Raw genomic sequence first — 20286 nt, 5'->3', positions numbered from 1 at the left:
GGAATTGTTCAATCAATGGGATTTCTACAAATGCAGCCAGGAGTGGATGGGCTGGAGCTTCAAAGGTCCCCTCCACCCCCAATTACTCCGTGGTCACCAGGAGGCAGCAGCACTGAGTGTGACAGGGATCCCTCTCCTTTTATTTCCTTTGCTCACCAGGACTACTCAAAGCAGTGGTGTTGGTATTCTGAGACACACAGTGAATGAAAACCAGGAGCATAAAGAACTCTGCAGCCTTAATTTGGGAAAAATATTCACTGCCTGCTCATGTGTTGCACATCTGGCTTATCTGCAGCCCCACAGATCTGGAAATGAAGGGAAAATAAAAGAAGAGAGATTCCTTTTCCATGCCTGAGTGGCCCTGAATGAAGCAATGCAAGGGCTGTCGTATCTGAAACTCCCCAGGTCAGCTTGGAACAGGCAGCTGTCAGACCAAAAAACCCCAACACAGAGCCATGGAAATGCTCAGGTTGGAAAAGTGCTCTGAGACAGAGCCCAGCTGTTCCCACAGCACTGCCAAGGCCACCACTGCCCCGTGTCACCAGGTGCCACATCTACATGGATTTTAGATCCCTCCAGGGATGGAGACTCCAAACTGCCCTGGGCAGCTGTGCCAGGCCTGCACAAACCTTTCCAGGAGGAAATTGTTCCCAAAATCCACCCTGAGCCTGCCCTGGCCCAGCCTGGGGCCGTTCCCTCTGCTCCTGTCCCTGTTCCCTGGAGCACAGCCCGACCCCCCCGGCTGTCCCCTCCTGGCAGGAGCTGGGCAGAGCCACAAGGGCCCCCTGAGCCTCCTCTGCTCCAGGCTGAGCCCCTTTCCAGCTCCTCAGGGATTCTCCAGCCCTTTCCCCAGCTCCATTCCCTTCCCTGGATGTGCTCAATGTCCTTCTTGTCACAAGGAGCCCAAACTGCCCCCAGGATTCCACGCTGCCCTCCCCAGTGTCCAGCACAAGGTGACCACGTTAGGAAAAGTGCACACAAAAAAATGGAAGGAACAACTCCAGATAGAGAGAGAGAGATGAGAAGTGTGTTCAAATTCAAAGCTGTTTTCATGCTGCAATAAAAGAGGTCAGGATGACTAATGCATTCTCTCACAGATGTACATTTACCCTCAAACACTTTTTGAAGAATTCTTTTGCCTTTTTTTTTTTTTTTTGCACTTTCCTGACCATCTTTTGCAGGAAATATCCTGCAAAACTCAGCAGGTGCATTTCTGAAGTGATCATACAGTTCCAAAGTCAACACAGTGAGGACACTATTTCCTACCTGATGTATAGAAAATTGCTTAAATATTCCCAAAAATCTCAACAAATTTGCCCCTAGTTCCTTCAGTTATAAAAAAACCCCAAAAACAAAACCTCAAACACAAGGTTAAAGTCCCCTTACCATATCTTTTTTGAAGTTTAATTTGTGTTGTGTCACGAACTGGGACTATAATCATTAAAGGAGATAAAATAACTCCTACCTAAAGTGAAGTTGCACAGTCCCATGATTTCAGTGTAATTAATTAAATGAGTCATGTTTTATTTAGGTGCTTACACAAGTGCAAGAGGATTAATTCTAAATAAAACCAATAGAGCTGTAAAATTCTCATTTGGAAAAGGTCCTTGACAAGTCCCCAAGGCCAATCCCTCACCTCAGGCTGGCAATTCCTGCCCCATTCCTGGTGATCTGGTCTGAACTGCCCATCCAAATCTCCAATTTTGGAGTCTCCAAATCTCCAATTCTCAGCAAATCTCCAGCTCTTCATCATCCCTGGCAGGGGCTGCCCTCTGCCCCCTCACACATCTCCTGCCCTCACCACCTCCCAGAGGCAGGGATGGCTCCAGCCTCTTCCCAGATCAGAGCTGCAGAGGCCACCCCAGCTGCACAACACCCAGCTCCATCTCAAAGCCACTTTGTCCTTCCCCTGTCCCAGCCCAGGTCCCATCCCGTCACCACGTGGCTCTGGCAGCTTTGGCTGCCCATCCCCTGCTCCCCCAGGAGCCTTTCCATGCCCTTTGCTGCTGAGGAGAGCAGATCCAGCCCTTTTCCATCTGTTCCTTCACCCACCTGCAGCGCTCAGAGCATCAGGAACGTCCCCTTGGGGACACACAGACCCAGCCACGCTCGGCCACTCCTGAGGTGCAGCAGCTCAACAACACCAACCCCACACGCCCAGAAGTCTTTTCAGAAACCACAAAATTCACAAGAAGCTGATTCTTCTCTTTTCAGGGCCAGAGAGAATTTCCTTTGTGTCCTCACTGCAGTGCCCAGCTGTGCCTCAGCAGCAAACCTCAGCTCTGAGGGGACAGAGCTGGCTGCAGTGACAACCTTGCTCTGAAATGCCAGCTCTGTTGGAAAAGGGCTGGATCTGCTCTCCTCAGCAGCAAAGGGCATGGAAAGGCTCCTGGGGGAGCTGGGGATGGGCAGCCAAAGCTGCCAGAGCCACGTGGTGAGGTGGCTGCAGGGATGGGACCTGGGCTGGGACAGGGGAAGGACAAAGTGGCTTTGAGATGGAGCTGGGTGTTGTGCAGCTCTGGGGTGGCCTCTGCAGCTCTGATCTGGGAAGAGGCTGGAGCCATCCCTGCCTTGGGGAGGTGGTGAGGGCAGGAGATGTGTGAGGGGCAGAGGGCAGCCCCTGCCAGGGATGCTGAAGAGCTGGAGATTTGGGTGGGCAGCTCAGACCAGATCCCACTGCACAACAGCTTCAGCCAGAGCAGAGCAGCCACCAGCTGGGAAGCAGGACAGCAGATCCCAGAGCTGGATGCCATCATCCCTCCCCCAGGTCCCCTTCCAGCGTCCCACCCCCCTAAGCTCACCTTGCCCCCCATCCCCGCTTGGTGTCACACGCCAGCTGCCAGCAGGTGACTCCACACACAGGTGCCATTCTCAGCCAGCTGCTCCCAGGAAAACAAAACCTCCTCCAGAAGTATTCCTGCAGCTAAAGAACGTTTCTTCAGCTCCAGGAACAGCTGAATTAGATGCCTGCAGTATTTAAGCCCCCATATTTCGTGTCATCAATCCCCTGAGGTGAATCTCTGCTCTATCAGATTTTTGCAGGAAGAACTGACTCTTTTCAGTTTGTGGGTTGTTTTTTTTACTTCTCCCCTGCAGTTGGGCTTGCACTTATTCCCTTTTTTCAGGCCGTTTCACCATTTCCTCCCCCCTGCCAGTTCTGCAGTGCAGGGCTGAGTGCCTGCAATTAAGAACTCGCTCTCAATTAACAAAACCACTTGGGGAGAGCCAGTGGCACCTGCAGTACCTGCTGCTGCTGGCTGAAGGGGTTACCAGGGGCTTTCATTAGTGCTTTCAGCAGCAGCCACGCAGTTTTATAGATAGCAAAGCTTAGCATGAGCAAGGAGCCAGCCCACCCTGGCCCCCCTTCCCAGCAGCTCCGAGGAACATCTGACTAAGCCCAGCTCTCTGACTGAGCCCGGCTCTCTGACCGAGCCCGGCTCCCTGACCGAGCCCGGCTCCCTGACCGAGCCCGGCTCTCTGACCGAGCCCGGCTCCCTGACCGAGCCCGGCTCCCTGACCGAGCCCGGCTCCCTGACCGAGCCCGGCCCTCTGACCGAGCCCGGCCCTCTGACCGAGCCCGGCCCTCTGACCGAGCCCGGCCCTCTGACCGAGCCCGGCTCCCTGACCGAGCCCGGCTCCCTGACCGAGCCCGGCTCCCTGACCGAGCCCGGCTCCCTGACCGAGCCCGGCTCCCTGACCGAGCCCGGCTCCTGACCGAGCCCGGCTCCCTGACCGAGCCCGGCTCCCAGCTCCTGACTGAGCCCGGCTCTCTGACCGAGCCCGGCTCTCTGACCGAGCCCGGCCCTCTGACCGAGCCCGGCTCTCTGACCGAGCCCGGCTCTCTGACCGAGCCCGGCTCTCTGACCGAGCCCGGCTCCCTGACCGAGCCCGGCTCTCTGACTGAGCCCAGCTTTTGGAGCCCACAAAGAGGAGCCAATCTATTCAGAGGGAGTGTGGGAGAAAAGGCCTGGGCTGGTTTTGGGCACAGGAGGTTCAGGAATTGCCTGGGCTCTCACTGGCTCGCTCTGCAATCCCAATTCACTGGGAATTCTGGATCAGAGGCAAAAGCCTTAAAGGACATTGGAAAGGTTTGAGGCAGAGGCTCAGCACAGACAGAATGAAATGGAGATAATGAGTTCCAGCCTGGAAGGGGTGACTCTGGGGGGCTGCTGGCTGTGGTCAGTGAAGGGACAGCGGTGGCACAGCAGATGTCACTGCTGAGTCAGCAGGAAGCCCCAGGCTCTGGCCACTGTCACTGTCCCCAAGCCAGAGGAAATGGCTGTGACTCCGGGGCTGGGGTGGCAGCTGTGACACCCAATCACAGCTGCCACCTCCACATCCCTGCTGCTGTCACTGTCCCCAGGGCACCTCGCAAAGCCCCGAGAGAGATGAAGGCACTGAGGGATTTTATGTGGAAAACGAAGGAAAAACCATTGGATTGTTTTCTAAGGACTTGTTGCCTACTGTCAGGTCTGTGCCACAGCCATTTCACACTCCTGTTCCACATCCAGTTGTGCCTCTTGCTGTACACTCACTGTCCATCCTTGTTGTCTCATTTTAGTTAAGAAAGGTCTCTGCAACAAGGCTCTACTTTGAATTATTTACTATTTCTCTCACAAGCTCAGCAAAGCACTGAGGTCAGCAACACAAACGTGGAGAAGGAAAAGAGACTCATCAGATTAACCCAATCAAATAATTCAACACTGGCCAGCAACAAAGCTCCAGGATTTGCTTAAAAAACTCTTAGAGGAACAAACATTTCAGATAAAAACCCTGTGACTGGTTTTAACATCTCACTGATATCTTTTATAATACTAAAGGGCTACCCATACCCCAAATTAATGGCATTTTACTGAACAGGGATGGGGAACCTTTCAAGCCAAAGGAAGAGCTTGCAGTTCCATTCTCCCAAGTTTCCAGCACCCCTGTCCCAACAGGCCTGCTGAAGTCACAAATTAGGGTCACCTTTCCCCCTGCACTGTCAGCAAATCAATCTGGGCTGCTTTTCAAGCAGGGCTCACACATAAATTAGGCAGTCTGCCATTGATTCACACGAGAAACCCTTGAGCAGTGGAGTGAAACACCAATAAAATCTTACAGTTAACTTGAGGAGCTGCCTTTGGTTCCGTCCCAGCGGCCCTTCTGCTCCTCAGCTGCACAAAACATGTCCTCACACAGATGCTCCCTTGTAGGCTCTGGATGAATGTTCAAAATTGCTCCTTGAGCACAAAAACTAATTACAGCCAAGGGGAAATACTCACAGAAGAGTTTTCTGCTGCATCATGGCCAGCCTGAACACTTGTGTTTCAGCTGCAGTTTCATTTTGGAGGGGAGAAGAGGAGGAAGGGAGAAAGCAAAGCAGAAGTGTGCCTGACTCTGGAGAGTCCCAGAAGGAGAACACACAATTGCATGGGTGAGAATTCACTCCAGCAACACAGGAAGGAAAGAGGGAGGGAGGGAGGGAGGGCAGCAGGGCTGGGGCTGAAAGGTCTGCAGCCCAGCAGGTTGGACCCCTCACAGGTGTACCCAAAGTCCAGCACTGCAGAATTCCAAATCCAAACAATGCTGGGGTTGAATGAAGGATTTGAGTGTGCCTGGGGAGCCGTCCAGTCAGCAGAGGCACCAGCTCACTGCTGGCTCCCTGGGCTCCCCCATCCAGGTCCCTGCAGCCCCTGCAGGCAGCAGCCAGCACCAGGACACCCTTCAGGGCTGGCACCTGGGAAGGAAGTTCAGCAGCACAGCCTCTGGCACGTCCTTCAGAGTCAAATCCAGCGCCTGGCCAAATTTAAAGACAGAAGGATCTTTTCAGTGCTGAAGATGGAAATGGAGGCTGATAATTAGGAAGTTAACAGTGAAGGTTTTCCTGGGCTGGTCAGCTCGCTGGTGGGATGGCTCAGGAATTCCCAGCACAGAACTTCTCACATCTGCAGCTCCAGGGAACCCAGCCACGCCCCTCTCCTCCTCCCTGTGTCCTTCATGGAGTTCACATGTCTCATGTGTCCCTTGAGCTGCAGAAGTTCTTGCTTTTAAGCCTTCAGCTGCTTCCCAAGCACAGTGACACAGATTTTTAGCTGTGTAACTGGAGAAGCAGAGATGGCACCACTGTTTTCAGGTTCCTAAATCCTCTCCTCACCTCTGCAGTGCTGAGACTCTTCTCCAGCAGTTTCCCTGGCCATGGAGTTGCCAAAGGAAAAAGCTTCTGATGCTAAGGTGCTGAGGCCCTGGCACAGGTTGCCCACAGAAGCTGTGGCTGTGCCCATCCCTGGAGTGCCCAAGGCCAGCTTGGACAGGACTGGAGCAGGATCATCGTTCTGATGATCTCAAAGCTCGTCCCAGTTTAAATGATTCTGTGATTCCATGTCCCTGCTCACCAGGGGCTGGATTAGGTGGCCTTTAAAGGTGCCTTCCAACCCAAACTGTTCCAGGTTCCTGTGGCTCCTGCTGCTCCCAGCACACAGGCATCAGCTGCTCCAGAGCACAAAGGGTTTGCTGGCACAGCCTGTGCAGGTTCTCATTCCTTGTGTCTCCCACACCAACACCCCCACACATCACCCTGCAAACGAGGGGGAGGAGCAAGGGAAATTCACTTTTCCCTGAAATCTGAACCAGTTCAATGATCAAACTCACAGGCACAGCCCAACCCATGGCTGAGCCAGCAAAACTGGGGTGGGCAAGGGACAGCAGGGCCAGCAGGGCCAGCAGGGCCAGCAGGGACAGCACCCGCCCTGGGGTCTGGAGTGCCACATCTCTGCTTCCAGGGACTGTCCTTTCACTGCCTCCTTGTGGGTCAATGACATCTTACTGATGTCAGACACACAGACAGACAGACAGATGGGATCTTCTCTTCCAGCTGAAGTAATGCCTTACAGAACTTATTCCCTAAGGCCTCCACCCCAGGTTCTCCCTTTCTTTAAGCTCAGGGTATTTTCCACAGCCCTGCTCAGTCTTGCTCTCAGCTCCTGTCCTGACCTGGCCCACGTGGCCCACCCACATCCCAAGCTGGCAGCCAGGCAGGAGTGACTGTCACCAACATTCCCCAAAGCATCCCAGCAAAGTCCCCCCTCTGGAGGTGTTTGGATGGAGCTCCCTCACACTGAGCCAGCTGCATCCACACACTGACAAAAACATGAACCAGGATCCTCCCAAACAGGATAAAAGCCACTTTGGGGATTATTTTTAAAGGCAAACAACAGCTCTTGATGTTCAGACTGAGGCACTGCTCTCCTGAGGTGAGCACAGGACCCTGCTCACTCTGTGCATCCCAGGGGCTCTCAGGAAGCACCAGCTCCAAACCAGCACACGCTGCAGTTTACACCAGGAAAAAATCCACAGCCTCTGTAACCTGTTCCCCTGCAGCTTGCACTTAGCAAGTGCCCATTTATGTGGATTTCTACATCCATTTATGTGTATTTCTACAGGGACAACTCCCTCTCCATTTTTCCCAAGGCAACACTAAAACTCCAACCAACAAAAGCTCCCCCAGAACATTTATGCTCCCCGAAGCCCCCTGAGAGCAGCAGCAGTCACAGCACAAGGGTTCCTGCTGCAAACCTGGCTTCTCCAAGCCCTTCCCACTGACCAGCAGGGAAATTCAACAAGTACAAAACAATTACAGAGCTAATGAAGCAAACGCTGCCAGATGTTGAACTGATGCCCCAGATAATTCCAGGGAACACCTGTTCCCTGCCTGGGGCTGTGTCCCAACAGCAGCCTGTGCAAATGTGAGCAGGGATTCAGGGGAACATCTGGTTTTCCATGAGCTGCTGGCTGAGCATTCATCAAAAGGCTGATATTCCAATTATTTCTTTGGAATGGCTGCTGTGGGCACAGACAGCAGCTCCCTGCTCCTGCAGCACCAGGAACTGAAGCAACAGCCTGGCCCGTGGTACAGATTTAGCACCTGCCACAGTGCTTGCTATTCCTCTTTTCCTCTGACATCCCCAAAGTTAGCAGATATATATTTACTCCCCAGAACGAACTTATGGCATCAACAGCACCAGCTTTAATTCTAAATCTGGCTCTGGGACACGAAATGCATCTGATTTTCTCATCCATTATTAAGTCTCAGGCATGTTAATAAGGCATTTATCTCCAAAAAAGATCATTACCCATGTGGGTTTCTAGGGGTAGTCAAGTTCTTTACAGCCTGGAGTCCCAGGACATAAATAGAAACTGCATTTACTATTAAAATTAAACAGCAAGCCTGGGAGTTATTAGAAAAGTAAAAGCCAAGGTTGTGCAGGCAGCTCTGGGAGCCTGCATCAAATCCTAGGGATGCAGGTCCTGCATTTCCTGCACAGAAACTGCAGGAATGCTGAGTGCCTGCATCCCCGGGACTGCCCTGCATCCCTGGGACTGCCCTGCCTCCCCGGGACTGCCCTGCCTCCCCGGGACTGCCCTGCCTCCCCGGGACTGCCCTGCATCCCAGGGACTGCCCTGCATCCCCGCGACTGCCCTGCATCCCCGGGACTGCCCTGCATCCCCGGGACTGCCCTGCATCCCCGGGACTGCCCTGCATCCCCGGGACTGCCCTGCCTCCCCGGGACTGCCCTGCATCCCTGCGACTGCCCTGCATCCCCGGACTGCCCTGCCTCCCCGGGACTGCCCTGCATCCCAGGGACTGCCCTGCATCCCCGGGACTGCCCTGCATCCCAGGGACTGCCCTGCATCCCTGGGACTGCCCTGCCTCCCAGGGACTGCCCTGCCTCCCCGGGACTGCCCTGCCTCCCCGGGACTGCCCTGCATCCCTGCGACTGCCCTGCATCCCTGCGACTGCCCTGCATCCCCGGGACTGCCCTGCCTCCCAGGGACTGCCCTGCCTCCCCGGGACTGCCCTGCATCCCCGGGACTGCCCTGCCTCCCCGGACTGCCCTGCATCCCCGGGACTGCCCTGCATCCCCGGGACTGCCCTGCATCCCCGGGACTGCCCTGCATCCCAGGGACTGCCCTGCATCCCCGGGACTGCCCTGCATCCCAGGGACTGCCCTGCATCCCCGGGACTGCCCTGCATCCCAGGGACTGCCCTGCATCCCCGGGACTGCCCTGCATCCCCGGGACTGCCCTGCATCCCCGGGACTGCCCTGCATCCCTGCGACTGCCCTGCATCCCTGCGACTGCCCTGCATCCCCGGGACTGCCCTGCATCCCTGCGACTGCCCTGCATCCCCGCGACTGCCCTGCATCCCCGAGACTGCCCTGCATCCCCGGGACTGCCCTGCATCCCCGGGACTGCCCTGCATCCCAGGGACTGCCCTGCATCCCTGCGACTGCCCTGCATCCCAGGGACTGCCCTGCATCCCCGGGACTGCCCTGCATCCCCGGGACTGCCCTGCATCCCAGGAATTCTCCCCACCCCAGCTTCACAGGCACTGCTGAAAGCATGAACAGGAGCCCTTGGTCTGCAGAGAGAAAATCCAATCCCCCCTGAATGAACCATCTGCAACTTTTCATGCATAGCACAGGGTTAGGGTTTCCTGGCAGGAGGGAGATTCTCCTTTGCTCAAGTCTGGAAAAGAATTCCTGTCATAAAAGAGGAACAGCATCAACAATAAAACCCCAAGAGGAAAATGCTGACACATGCTGAAAAAGCCACTGGAGAGAAAAATTACTTTAGTGAGGATGTTTCTGCAGCAGCTGGGGGAGAATAAATGCAGCAAGAACTGCCACCCCCTCCTGTAATTCAGATTTTGAGAGAATTCCCCACACCTCTAGGGGACTGCATTAAATCTTCCATCATTTTGGCTCAGACCACTCTTGGGCTGGGAAAATTCATGAAAAGCCAATGTAAAAGTGTCAGTCTGAGCTGAGATTTTGGAGCATCTTTTAAAGTCTGGAGACTTCTCAAACATTTAGGTTGCCCTGGATTTGGAGAAATGGAAATATAGTGAAAGAGAAAACCAAATTAGTGTCATCATTTTGGAGATGAATCCTACCTGAGATGCTGGGGGCTGGGAAAGCAAGCAGCCAGAAATCAACTGGAAAAAGGAGGAGTGAGGGGCAGGGCTGGAAGACATAACTGAAATGTTGGGATCCCCATTTAGATCACCTGTATTCCATTCAAAATTCATGATGGTGGCCACATTCCCCACCTTAAATCTCCATTTAAAACACCTGCACTCCATTCACTCTTTAGCATCAGCTGCATGATATAAACAAGAAGCTTTAAAAATATTTTTATATCCAGCTCAGAAAAATCAGTGAAGCATTTCTCAAGTTGGTGCCACTTCTGGTAAAATTAAGGTTCAAAAATGGAGCTGAAAATTTAAAAATGTTGGTTGGTATCCCCTGCAAATGACACAAGAGCTGAACAGCACTTCAGATAACTGATTCTGACACCAAAGACAGGGCTGGGCTAAAAGCCACCCAGAGAGATAAGGATCCCTGGTGGGTGCACTGGTAACAGACACAGCTGCACAGAGCACTGACAGCTCCACCACCAGAGATGTCCCTCCCTGTGCCCACCTCAGCTCCCATCCATCACCAGCAACATCTCACTGTCACTGCCCTAGGAAGGGACAGCTTCATGTCCACTCCTTGGAGCAGGGACACCCACAGAGCAAAGGCTCCTGGTGAGTTTGGAAAAATGACCTGTCACCCCTCCAGGTGCCAGCTGGAAGTGGGGGCTCTTCCCCAGCTCCCACCAAAGCCAAACCAGGTTTGCACTTGGGGGGATGGTTTCCCAGTGCCAGAGGGCAGGGATGGATGGGATTTTGGGAAGGAATTGTGAGGGTGGGCAGGCCCTGGCACAGAATTCCCAGAGCAGCTCTGGCTGCCCCTGGATCCCTGGAAATGCCCAAGGCCAGGCTGGAGCACCAGGGACAGTGGGAGGTGTCCCTGCCACGGCAGGGGTGGCACTGGGTGGCATTTTAGGCTCCTTCCAACCCAAACCTTTTTGGGATTTTATCATTCTCTGAGGTGAAATCCAAAGTCTGCTGAGCATCTCTCCTGCTCTGCTCCCTGCCCCACTTTGGGTGCACATCCCTGGATTACGCCTCAGCCTGAAGAGGCCCTGATCAGACAGGAAGAATTCATGTGGGGGATTAAAAAACCCCAAAAGCAAACAGATCAAACTCCCCAATAAAAGAACACACACACCCCCAACAAGCCATCAACCACCTCCCTTCTTCTTTGTTTGGGACCACTAACTAATCCAGATAGAAATCCAATAAATTATAATGGCAGCATGTCCAAAGTACAGAATGCAAGTTTGAGAAATGTGGCAAAACCCATCAAAATGAGATTTTTAAAAACCCAAACAAGCAAAACCTGGAAAAAAAATTACTCTCCAGTGACTCCTCTTGCCCCACTGAGTTTCCTGGTGTAAATTCCCAGCTCCCCTCCAAGTCTGGCCCCTTCCCCTCCCAGGCTCCCCTGTGCAAACCTCATCTCCATCAATCCAGGGCTGTGCTCTCTCAGCCTCTGGCCTTGCAAGGCTGCAATTTCCTCACAAATAATCCTCCCAGTTTCATGCTTCTTCATTACTCTAGTACAGGAAATGGCTCAGAACAAAACTGAAGGCTTCCAGTTAGATATTTTTGTTTAGCTCACCACCAAGCCCACCATTGCTCTGGCTGGGTAACAGAATGGTTGTAATATCCATCAGAAGCTTCTAAAAGCTTCTGAAGCCTCTAAAACACTGCAGAACTGCCTTTTCCCCCTATTAAAAGGGAATTATGTGATTCTATTTGATACAGAGATATGACAGGCACCCCATTATTCTTCTGATTCCAAGAGTTTCTGGAGCAGCAGCTCGCGGGGCTCCGACAACAGCGGCTGGAAAAATCCTTTAATTTCCACCCTGAGCCCCTGCTGAGGAATCTGGTGCTGCACATCCACTGCCAGGCTGGGGAAAAAGGGAATTTCCCTCTGGAATGAACCCTGGGGTGGCATTTCCACCATCCTGTTGTCACAGAAAGCAGGATCACAGTGCTGGAACACCACCAGAGCCACAGGTCACACCCAGGCCCTGAGCAGAGGTAAGGTGCATCTCTTTGGATGCTGTGTTAGAAATAATAAGCCAAACTTCTTTCCTTAGCAATTAAAAAAGCTGGAAGATCAATGGTTTTGTGCTGTTGTTCTCAAGCAAGACCCACCTGATCAATAAATACCAAATTACAGGATTTTATTGGGTTTTTTAAATGCATTTTGAGGCAAAGGTGCCCCAAGCCAGGTTGGATGGGGCTTGGAGCAGCCTGGGATAGTGGAAGGTGACCCTGCCCATGGCAGGGAGTGGAATTGAGGATTTTATGGCTCCTTCCCACCCAAACTATTCCATGATTTAATGTAGAAATTCCAAGTGTGTAATGATGCCCCCGCCCATCTTACACTGAACATTAAACTCTGTTATTTGGCAATTACTCTGTTATTTCCATTCTCAGCTGTGAGACAACTCAGGGAGATCCATTTGCCTCCAATCATTAAATTGCCCCAGTGCTGCACACTTCAGGCAGGAAAAGGCTGAAGCACCAAGAAACACACAGGGAATTTTCCCCTAACTTCTGTCTAATGTCTGTTTTATTCCTTCTGAATGAAAACATAAATTTCATTACTGGAACATGATTAAACTTTGGTTTTTTCCTATCTGAAAACCCAGTAATCACCACCTGAGCCTCCCAGCTGTCAATGACAACAGCCCCAGGATCTGCAGGAACTGAACAATTAGCAATTAATTAGAACAAAGCTGAGTAGTACAACACAAGCTGTACTGGCAGCTCGAGTTATCAGAGAAGCAAAAATTAGGGTTGGGCCTCCTGCTAGGTGTGAGCACAGCAAGCTCATGGTTTCTTCAGCAAACTCACAGAAAACTTCCCTTAAAAAAGTGATTTTTTTTTTCCTTTTCTCCTTGAGATGACAGCACAAAGCTTCTGTCCCCAGAAGTACCCCTGTTCTCCACACCTCTGCAGGATGACAGGATGCCTTGTGACAGGCAGAATTTCTGCCTTGTCCAGTCCTCTGCTCCTTTCCACTCAGCTCTCTCTCTGAAAAAAAAAGTTCTTCTGCCCCCAAAATAAACCTCTGATTGTCCTTGATATCTGAAAAATTCTCCACAGAGAGCAAAATGTGATGAAACTGTTCTTGAATTTAATTTTCATTCTTTGTTCACAGAGAGTAAAATTGGACGAAATTCTCCTTGAATTTGATTTTCATTCTCATAAATTCTTTACTAACAACTCCTAAAGCCCCACCCTGTGGGACAGAGGGAAGGAACAGCAAGGATGGAGTCCCCAGCTGACATCCCAGATTTTGGCTGCTGATTGTGCAGAAGAAGTGAGGGTTTGGCACACACACCAATCAATCACCACTCCTTGTCCAAGCACAAGCAGCAGCCTCGGGGGTCTCTGGGGATGGGCAGGTAACAGGAGCAGGGCAGAGAGAGGCTGGCAGGCAGCTGCAAGGGAGCTCAAGTGGAAAAAAACTAAAATGCACCCCAGAGAGGACCTCTGCAGGCACTTCAGTGCATTGGAGATGCCACTTACCAACGTGAGAACAGCAGAAAACAGAAAATCTCTGTTCACAGCGTGGAGAAATTACTGACAGAGTGGCCTGAGTAATGAAAAATGTTCCTGCACGTGGTGCTTTTGAGTGTTAAGGAAATCTGAATTGTTACAGCTAAAAAAAACCACCAAAATATTAATGAAAAACTGATGAAAAGTATGATATCAGTCCAACATCAGATCTACTCCACACCTTCACACTAATTCCCATTAAAATATATAAACAATCAAACCAGCGATAAGCTGAAACTGTGCCATAAACACAGAATAAAGCACAAAAAATCCCTGCCAATGTATTGGGTCCTGTAACCTTGGAGCTCTCCAAAGCTGCTGCTGATTGAGAGGACTAAGATTAAGATTAAAACCTCCTTTAAAGGAGTAGTTCTCAGATAAACACATATTTAGGTCAATGACTTCCCCTCCTTCCCCAAAATCTGTGTCTCCAAACCCAGGAATCTCTCTGGGGTGGAGCTGCTGCACCTTTGGGGGATGTGGATCATCAGATCAGGCAGCCAAGGGCAGCCCTGCTTTGGTTCTGGTGGCTCTGCTGAAGAACTGCAGCAGGATTTTCCTTCCTTCACTCACACAAAAATATGAACAGCAACCCTCAGTACTGAAATAGGTTTTCTGGCCAGCTTTGGGATTTGAAAACCTGAAAGGAAATAGAATCAGGAAATGGTTCGGGCTAGTGGGGTGTTCGGGATTCCTGGATCCACCCCTGCCATGGCAGGGACACCTTCCCCTGTCCCAGGTGCTCCCAGTGTCCAGCCTGGCCTTGGGCACTGCCAGGGATCCAGGGGCAGCCCCAGCTGCTCTGGGCCCCCTGAGCCAGGGCCTGCCCATGATCTCACCTAAATTTCCCCTCTTCCATCTTGAACCCATTACTCCTTGTCCCACCACTACAATTCCTGATGCAAAGTCTCTCCCTCATTCCTTGTGTTCCCTTCAGATCCTGGGAGGTCTCCACGGATCCTTCTCCTCTCCAGGCTGACCACCACCATCCCTGTGGATCCACTGCTGCTCAAAACCCCCTCTGGGCCATAAATGTTGTGTTTGGGAGACCTGATTTGGCATCAGGGACCTCACAGCTGTGGAAACTCTCCCATAAAACCAGGAGATAACTGCACAACCTTTTCCAGGTTCATACTCTCTGCACAATCAGAGAAGTTTCATCTCTTTTAAGCCTCTTTCCAAAATGTTGATTTGTCACCCCTTGCTTTTAACCATTCAATGTTTATCCTATGAGGTTACACCTCCCCAAAGAATAAAAATGTGCCAAGGGCTGCAAATTGTCTGAAATGCATCCATCTATTGACAAGGAAGCCAGGAAGAGCCATCAGGAATATCTGCATACACACAGCCAAAACTGAAATGCCAAACCATTTCTGCAAGAGCTCCTGTTAAATAAAAAAATAATAAAAAAAAGAGGTTTAAAGCACTAATGTGGGACACAGGGCCAAAGCCAAGTCTCCATAAAGTCACTCCTCCTTTCCCAAGCCGGGTCCTAGAGCAGATTTCAGTGCAGGGACATCCCTGCAGGCAGGATTCCTCCCCAAAAGCAGGAGTTAGCACATTCCCATTGGGATTCTCCAGGTTCCTGCAGGTCCAGGCCTAGCAGATTGACCAGCCCCCTCCCAGTTTGCTGCTGGGGCCCTGCTCCAAGGGCCAGGCTCAGGATCCCACAAATCCCTCAGGATTTGAGAACAGCTTGGAAAACTTGTGTACAACCTCCAAACCTCCAAATGACTTCCACTGCTGCCCACACACTCGGCAGCCAGATTCGGCAGCTCAGAAACTCGAGGAGAAGGAGCTTTTCTTGCCCCAAAGAAGAGGAGAGAATGATAAATTAAATACCAGCACTATATTTAGAAAATAAACTCTTTCCGCTGCAGCTCTAATTCGCCGAGTGTCACAACATTTTGAGTTTCCTTGGAAATATTATCTGCAGGGGGGAAAAAAACCACATTTAAACACGGCACATTCTCACTCCCATTTCCAGCTGCAGCAGAGGACAGCTCCAAAACCCTTCCCAGGAAATCGTGGCACAAGGATTCAGTGTCAGTCACTGCTCCTGCCCCTGGGCTGCACCAGCCCTGCATCCCTGACACTCCATCCACACATTTCCCAACTCCCACCTTTTACTATTCCTAGCCCCACTAAACTGACAGATTCTGGGTTTAGGATGGTTTATTTGCATTATGAAAGGAAAAAAAGAAATGTTTTTCTCTTCAGAGAGCAGCAGAGTGAAGGTTGGGAGATGCTGAATGGCCTCCTTTGATGTGAGAGGTTTGCACTTGACCTTCTGCTTTCCTTCCTGGATATTTATATCCCCTTGGCTCCCACAGCTGAATAACAATGAGATGCACACCCTGACCTGCTCAAGTGAAGCTTCCATCCCTCTCCTAAAAGTGAATCCATGGCACTGGGTGCCAACAGTTTTGGGGAGATAAATGACTAATTTTCAGCTTAATTTAGCTCTCTTGGCATTTCAGCAGCTAAATAGATTATTCCAAGCAAAAATTCATCACTTCAGTAAATCCAACACATCCCCTCAGATGGGGATTAGTGCTTCAAAGCCACAGAATTAATCCCAAAAATTCTTCCCTGGCAGGGTGGGCAGGCCCTGGCACAGAATTCCCAGAGCAGCTCCTGGATCCCTGGCAGTGCCCAGGGCCAGGCTGGAGCACCTGGGACAGTGGGAGGTGTCCCTGCCATGGCTGGGGTGGGATGGGATGGGATTTAAGGGGTTAAAGGTCCCTTCCAACCCAAACCATTCTGGGATTCCATGATTCCACCCAAAACACCAATGTTTTGACCCAACATCAAAACAAAACCTTGAAAAGACATCAAAGCCACCCCTGGAAAAGGAGAACATTCCCGTGTCATTCCTAAAAGACACAAAAGGATCTGAAAGTAAAACTTCATGGCTCATTTCTTCCTCACTACGAAAACTACTTAGAAAACAGCAAATTTTCTATGGAAATAACTGTCAGAGCACACTCTCATGATGCCTCAACACTCATTTCTGAGACATTTCCAGGATTTTTAGTTGTCTTTCTACTGCTGTAATCTTTAATTCCTTTTAATCAACATGAAGTATATTGTTCAGATGAAAGTAAGCCAATTTTTATTTGGTAATAAAGCAGAATACACACAAGAGAAGCAAGGCACCAATCAAAGATGGGGAAGAGGAAGAGATTCCATTTAAAACAAGGACAAGGACTTTGATTCAGGGAATCTGTTGCTTCCCAAGGAAAGTGAACCTTGGAGCATCCTGTCATAATGTGATAATCCCAGATTCTGGGGACTCCACTGCAAACTCTCAGAGAATTCCCAGAAATGCTCAGGATCAGCTGGGAATGTTTTGGTTTGATGTTAACCACGTGGTTTTGGAACAGGAAAAACCAATATTTCACATCCATTTGCATTACAGAGCAGCTCTGCAGCCCCCCCACAGGGTGAATATCCACTACTCAAATTATTTCATTGCAACCACATTGAAATTGCTTCATTATGTTATTTTAACTGTGAGTAACTTCAGGGAAATCGATAAAACAGAAAAATAAAATATAAAATATAAAATATAAAATATAAAATAATATAAAATATAAAAAATATAAAATATAAAATATAAAATATAAAATATAAAATATAAATATAAAATATAAAATTCTGCAGCAGGACAGAATTTTTGAATGGATCTGCTGCAATGCCTCAAAAATAGCAAAAAAATAATAGGGATTTCCTACATTCAGCACTTCCATCAACTTTAAGGAAAGCCTGGAGCCCTGGCAAGGGAAGAGCTCAGCCTGTAATACTTTTCCCTTCTTGTAAACCCAAGGATTACAATCCCTTCCCATGCCTGTGTTTAATGCAGCCAATACATATTTATTGGAATTCTCCATGCAATCCCAGCTAAGCCCTCAGAAGTTGAAGCCAAAAAGCATTAAAATGATCTTTAAGTCTTCTTTAGGGCTGATTCAGACATGTGTTTTATAGGGGCATCACTAACGTGATAATCCCAGATTGTGGGGACTCCACTGCAAACTCACAGAGAATTCCCAGAAATGCTGAGGATCAGCTGGGAATGTCCTGGTTTGATGGGAAAAATGGTTAAAATGTCATTTCAAACCCTGTTCATGCTGGAAGGTGTCCCTGGGGAGCTGCTCCTGCTCCTTCCAAGGTGCCACAACCTGAGGTCACACCCAGCACCCAGGCACTTCCCACTGAGTGTGCCCAGGGACCTTCTCCATGCCCTGGGGAAGGGAATCACCCTGCCCTGCACTGGGAATGCTGGCCAGAGCCACAGGGACTGGTGGTGCAAAACTAGAGAGGCTTCAGTTCATGGAATCATGGAATCATCAAGGCTGGAAAAGCCCTCTGAGATCATCAAACCCAGCCTCACCTCTGCCCCGTGTCCCCAGTGATGTCCCCACATCCACGTGGATTTTAAATCCCTCCAGGGATGGGCACTCCAAACTGCCCTGGGCAGCTGTGCCAGGCCTGCACAAACCTTTCCAGGAGGGAATTGTTCCCAAAATCCACCCTGAGCCTGCCCTGGCCCAGCCTGGGGCCGTTCCCTCTGCTCCTGTCCCTGTTCCCTGGAGCACAACCGGACCCCCCCGGCTGTCCCCTCCTGGCAGGAGCTGGGCAGAGCCACAAGGGCCCCCTGAGCCTCCAGGTCAGTGTGGAACATCCCAAAGTTCCATTTCTGAGCATTGCTTAGGTTGGAAAAGCCCTCCAAGATCACCAAGTTCAACCCCAGCACTGCCCCCTGTCCCCAAGTGCCACCTCCAGACACCTTTTCAATCCCTCCCGGGATGGAAACTCCACCTCTGCCATCTAGCAATTTATAAAAGGAGAGGTTTGAATGATCAGAATGATGAAATTCAAGACTCATTTCATCTACAGATTCATGGAAAAAAAAAAAAACCCACCCAAATTCTCCACGTTGTCAGGAAGGAAAGGCACAGGGAGCTGACGGATCCCTCTGTCAGGTTATTGCCATGGATAAACAAACAGAGGAAAACCACCACAGGTTTCCACAGTTAATCATGGGAGGAAAGGGGTAGAGGTCAGGGCTTTGTGGCCAATTCCAACTTCTTCACCCTCTGAAAGGCAGGTTTAATTAAATGTATGTAATTTAAACAGAGTCCAAATGCAGAGGTTACACTCAAGAAGAAATTCATGTGTTTTCCTGAGTCATGATTGTTCCTGATCCTCCTGAACTCACAGTAAATCTTGGGAACTCTTTTCAGACACTACAGCGAAAGCAGAACTTCCCAAATCGTGTAGAGGGCTAAAAATATTTCAGCAAGTTCCCTCCAAGTCCAAAGTGCCTGTGAGAAAAGTCCTTTTCCCACAGATAAATTCACAAAATCTGCCATTCATAACTAGTTCATATTACTTCTAAAGAGCTCAGGTGGGAATCACCACATCCAGTCCTCAAATAAAGTACAAATGCAGCTGTGGAAGGGTAAAAATCATGGAATGGGCTGGGTTGGGAAGGATCTTGGAGCTCATCCTGCTGTGGGCAGGGAGGATTCCACCATCCCAGGGTGCTCCAAGCCCCAGGGTCCCACCTGGCCTTGGACAATCCTCTTAGATCTGAATTCTGGTGCTTTGATACTTTGCAAAGTTCCTGGAGCTATAAGGGTCTTTCCTACCTAAAAAGGTTTGGATGTGGCTTTGAATAACCCCAAGGAACAGTTCCCCACTTGCACAGGACTCCCTCCTCTTAAAATAAATAAAACCACATAAAAATAAATCAAATAAATCAAAATCATGATCTAGCTTACCAAGCAAACTTGACTTTCCATTGGGAATTCCAACACATCTCCCCAGCCCTCCATCTCCCACTAAGCAGCAGCCATGTGAAATAGGTGTTATTAAAGTGCCATATGCAGCCTCAGATGGTATTTCCTTACACAGTTCAGTTCCTCAGCTCTGGAGGAAAAGAAATGGTAATTCTGTGCAAAATAAGCTGTGAGTCACAGCACACAGCTCCTGCAATTATCAAATTCCCCACTTTTATTTACACGGGTTTGAGTTCCCTTAGGCAGTTTAAAAATGTCCTGATTGAAGGAAGACCAAAACCAATCTCAGAGATTTCTGGATGGAGGAATAGACAGAACTGGTGCCATGAGGACTGGCCAAGGAGCCCAATATTGACTGGAGGGATTCCACACGGAGGAAATGATGGGATGCAGGGATACTTCCTCCAGAGCTGTAAAATACACCCCAAAAACTTTCAACTTCCCAGAAAGACTCAAAGTGTTGTGATTTTCGACCCCCCTCCTACACCCCTTTTATGAGGGCTGTACACAAAGCTGAGGACTGAAACAAACTTCTTTTAATCTTGCAATTAATACCTTTATAAATGCAATTAATGCAGCATTTCTTCTATGTTTTTTGGCTTAATCCCAATTATTTCTCTAAGTTTGCAAGCACCTGCACCTGACCATTAGAGAAATGCCCAATGCCTTTGGTTTTTTTCCTGAAAAATATGATAAAATAAAATAAAATACATAAATAAAATAAAATAAAAATTAAAAATAAAATAAAATTAAAAATAAAATAAAATAAAAATAAAATAAAATAAAAATAAAATAAAATAAATAAAATAAAATAAAATAAATAAAATAAATAAAATAAAATAAAATAAAATAAAATAAATTAAATTAAATTAAATTAAATTAAATTAAATTAAATTAAATTAAATTTCTTGACTACACCAAAATTTGGCATGTCTCCTTTTCCCACGAGGGCCCATATTCTCCCTGCTTGCTGTGGCA

At 49.6% G+C, this 20286-nt stretch overlaps 1 protein-coding gene across 6 annotated transcripts in view; it reads right to left on the bottom strand.

The window, feature by feature from the left end:
* PTPRE (protein tyrosine phosphatase receptor type E) overlaps window positions 1–20286 on the bottom strand; it is a 95767-nt gene that overhangs the window by 41205 nt on the left and 34276 nt on the right. Inside the window, exon 1 of one of the 6 annotated variants that reach the window (XM_018910516.3) lies at window positions 5099–5121. The exons of 3 other annotated variants lie outside the window; for them this stretch is intronic. Coding sequence is in view for 1 of the 3 variants with exons in the window: in XM_018910513.3 (XP_018766058.2) it covers window positions 2802–2869 (68 nt within the window). In the remaining 2 variants the exon portion in view is untranslated. Of the gene's footprint in view, window positions 1–2052; window positions 2140–2801; window positions 3033–5098; window positions 5122–20286 lie in introns of those variants that run through there. 2 more of the 6 variants (XM_018910513.3, XM_009087096.4) reach the window with 2 other exon arrangements.

This window comes from Serinus canaria, chromosome 6 (genome assembly GCF_022539315.1).
Source record: "Serinus canaria isolate serCan28SL12 chromosome 6, serCan2020, whole genome shotgun sequence".
In the NCBI taxonomy this organism is placed as follows: Eukaryota; Metazoa; Chordata; class Aves; order Passeriformes; family Fringillidae; genus Serinus; species Serinus canaria.
Note: the sequence above shows the minus strand (reverse complement) of the source record. Positions and strands in the feature narration are given on the sequence as shown.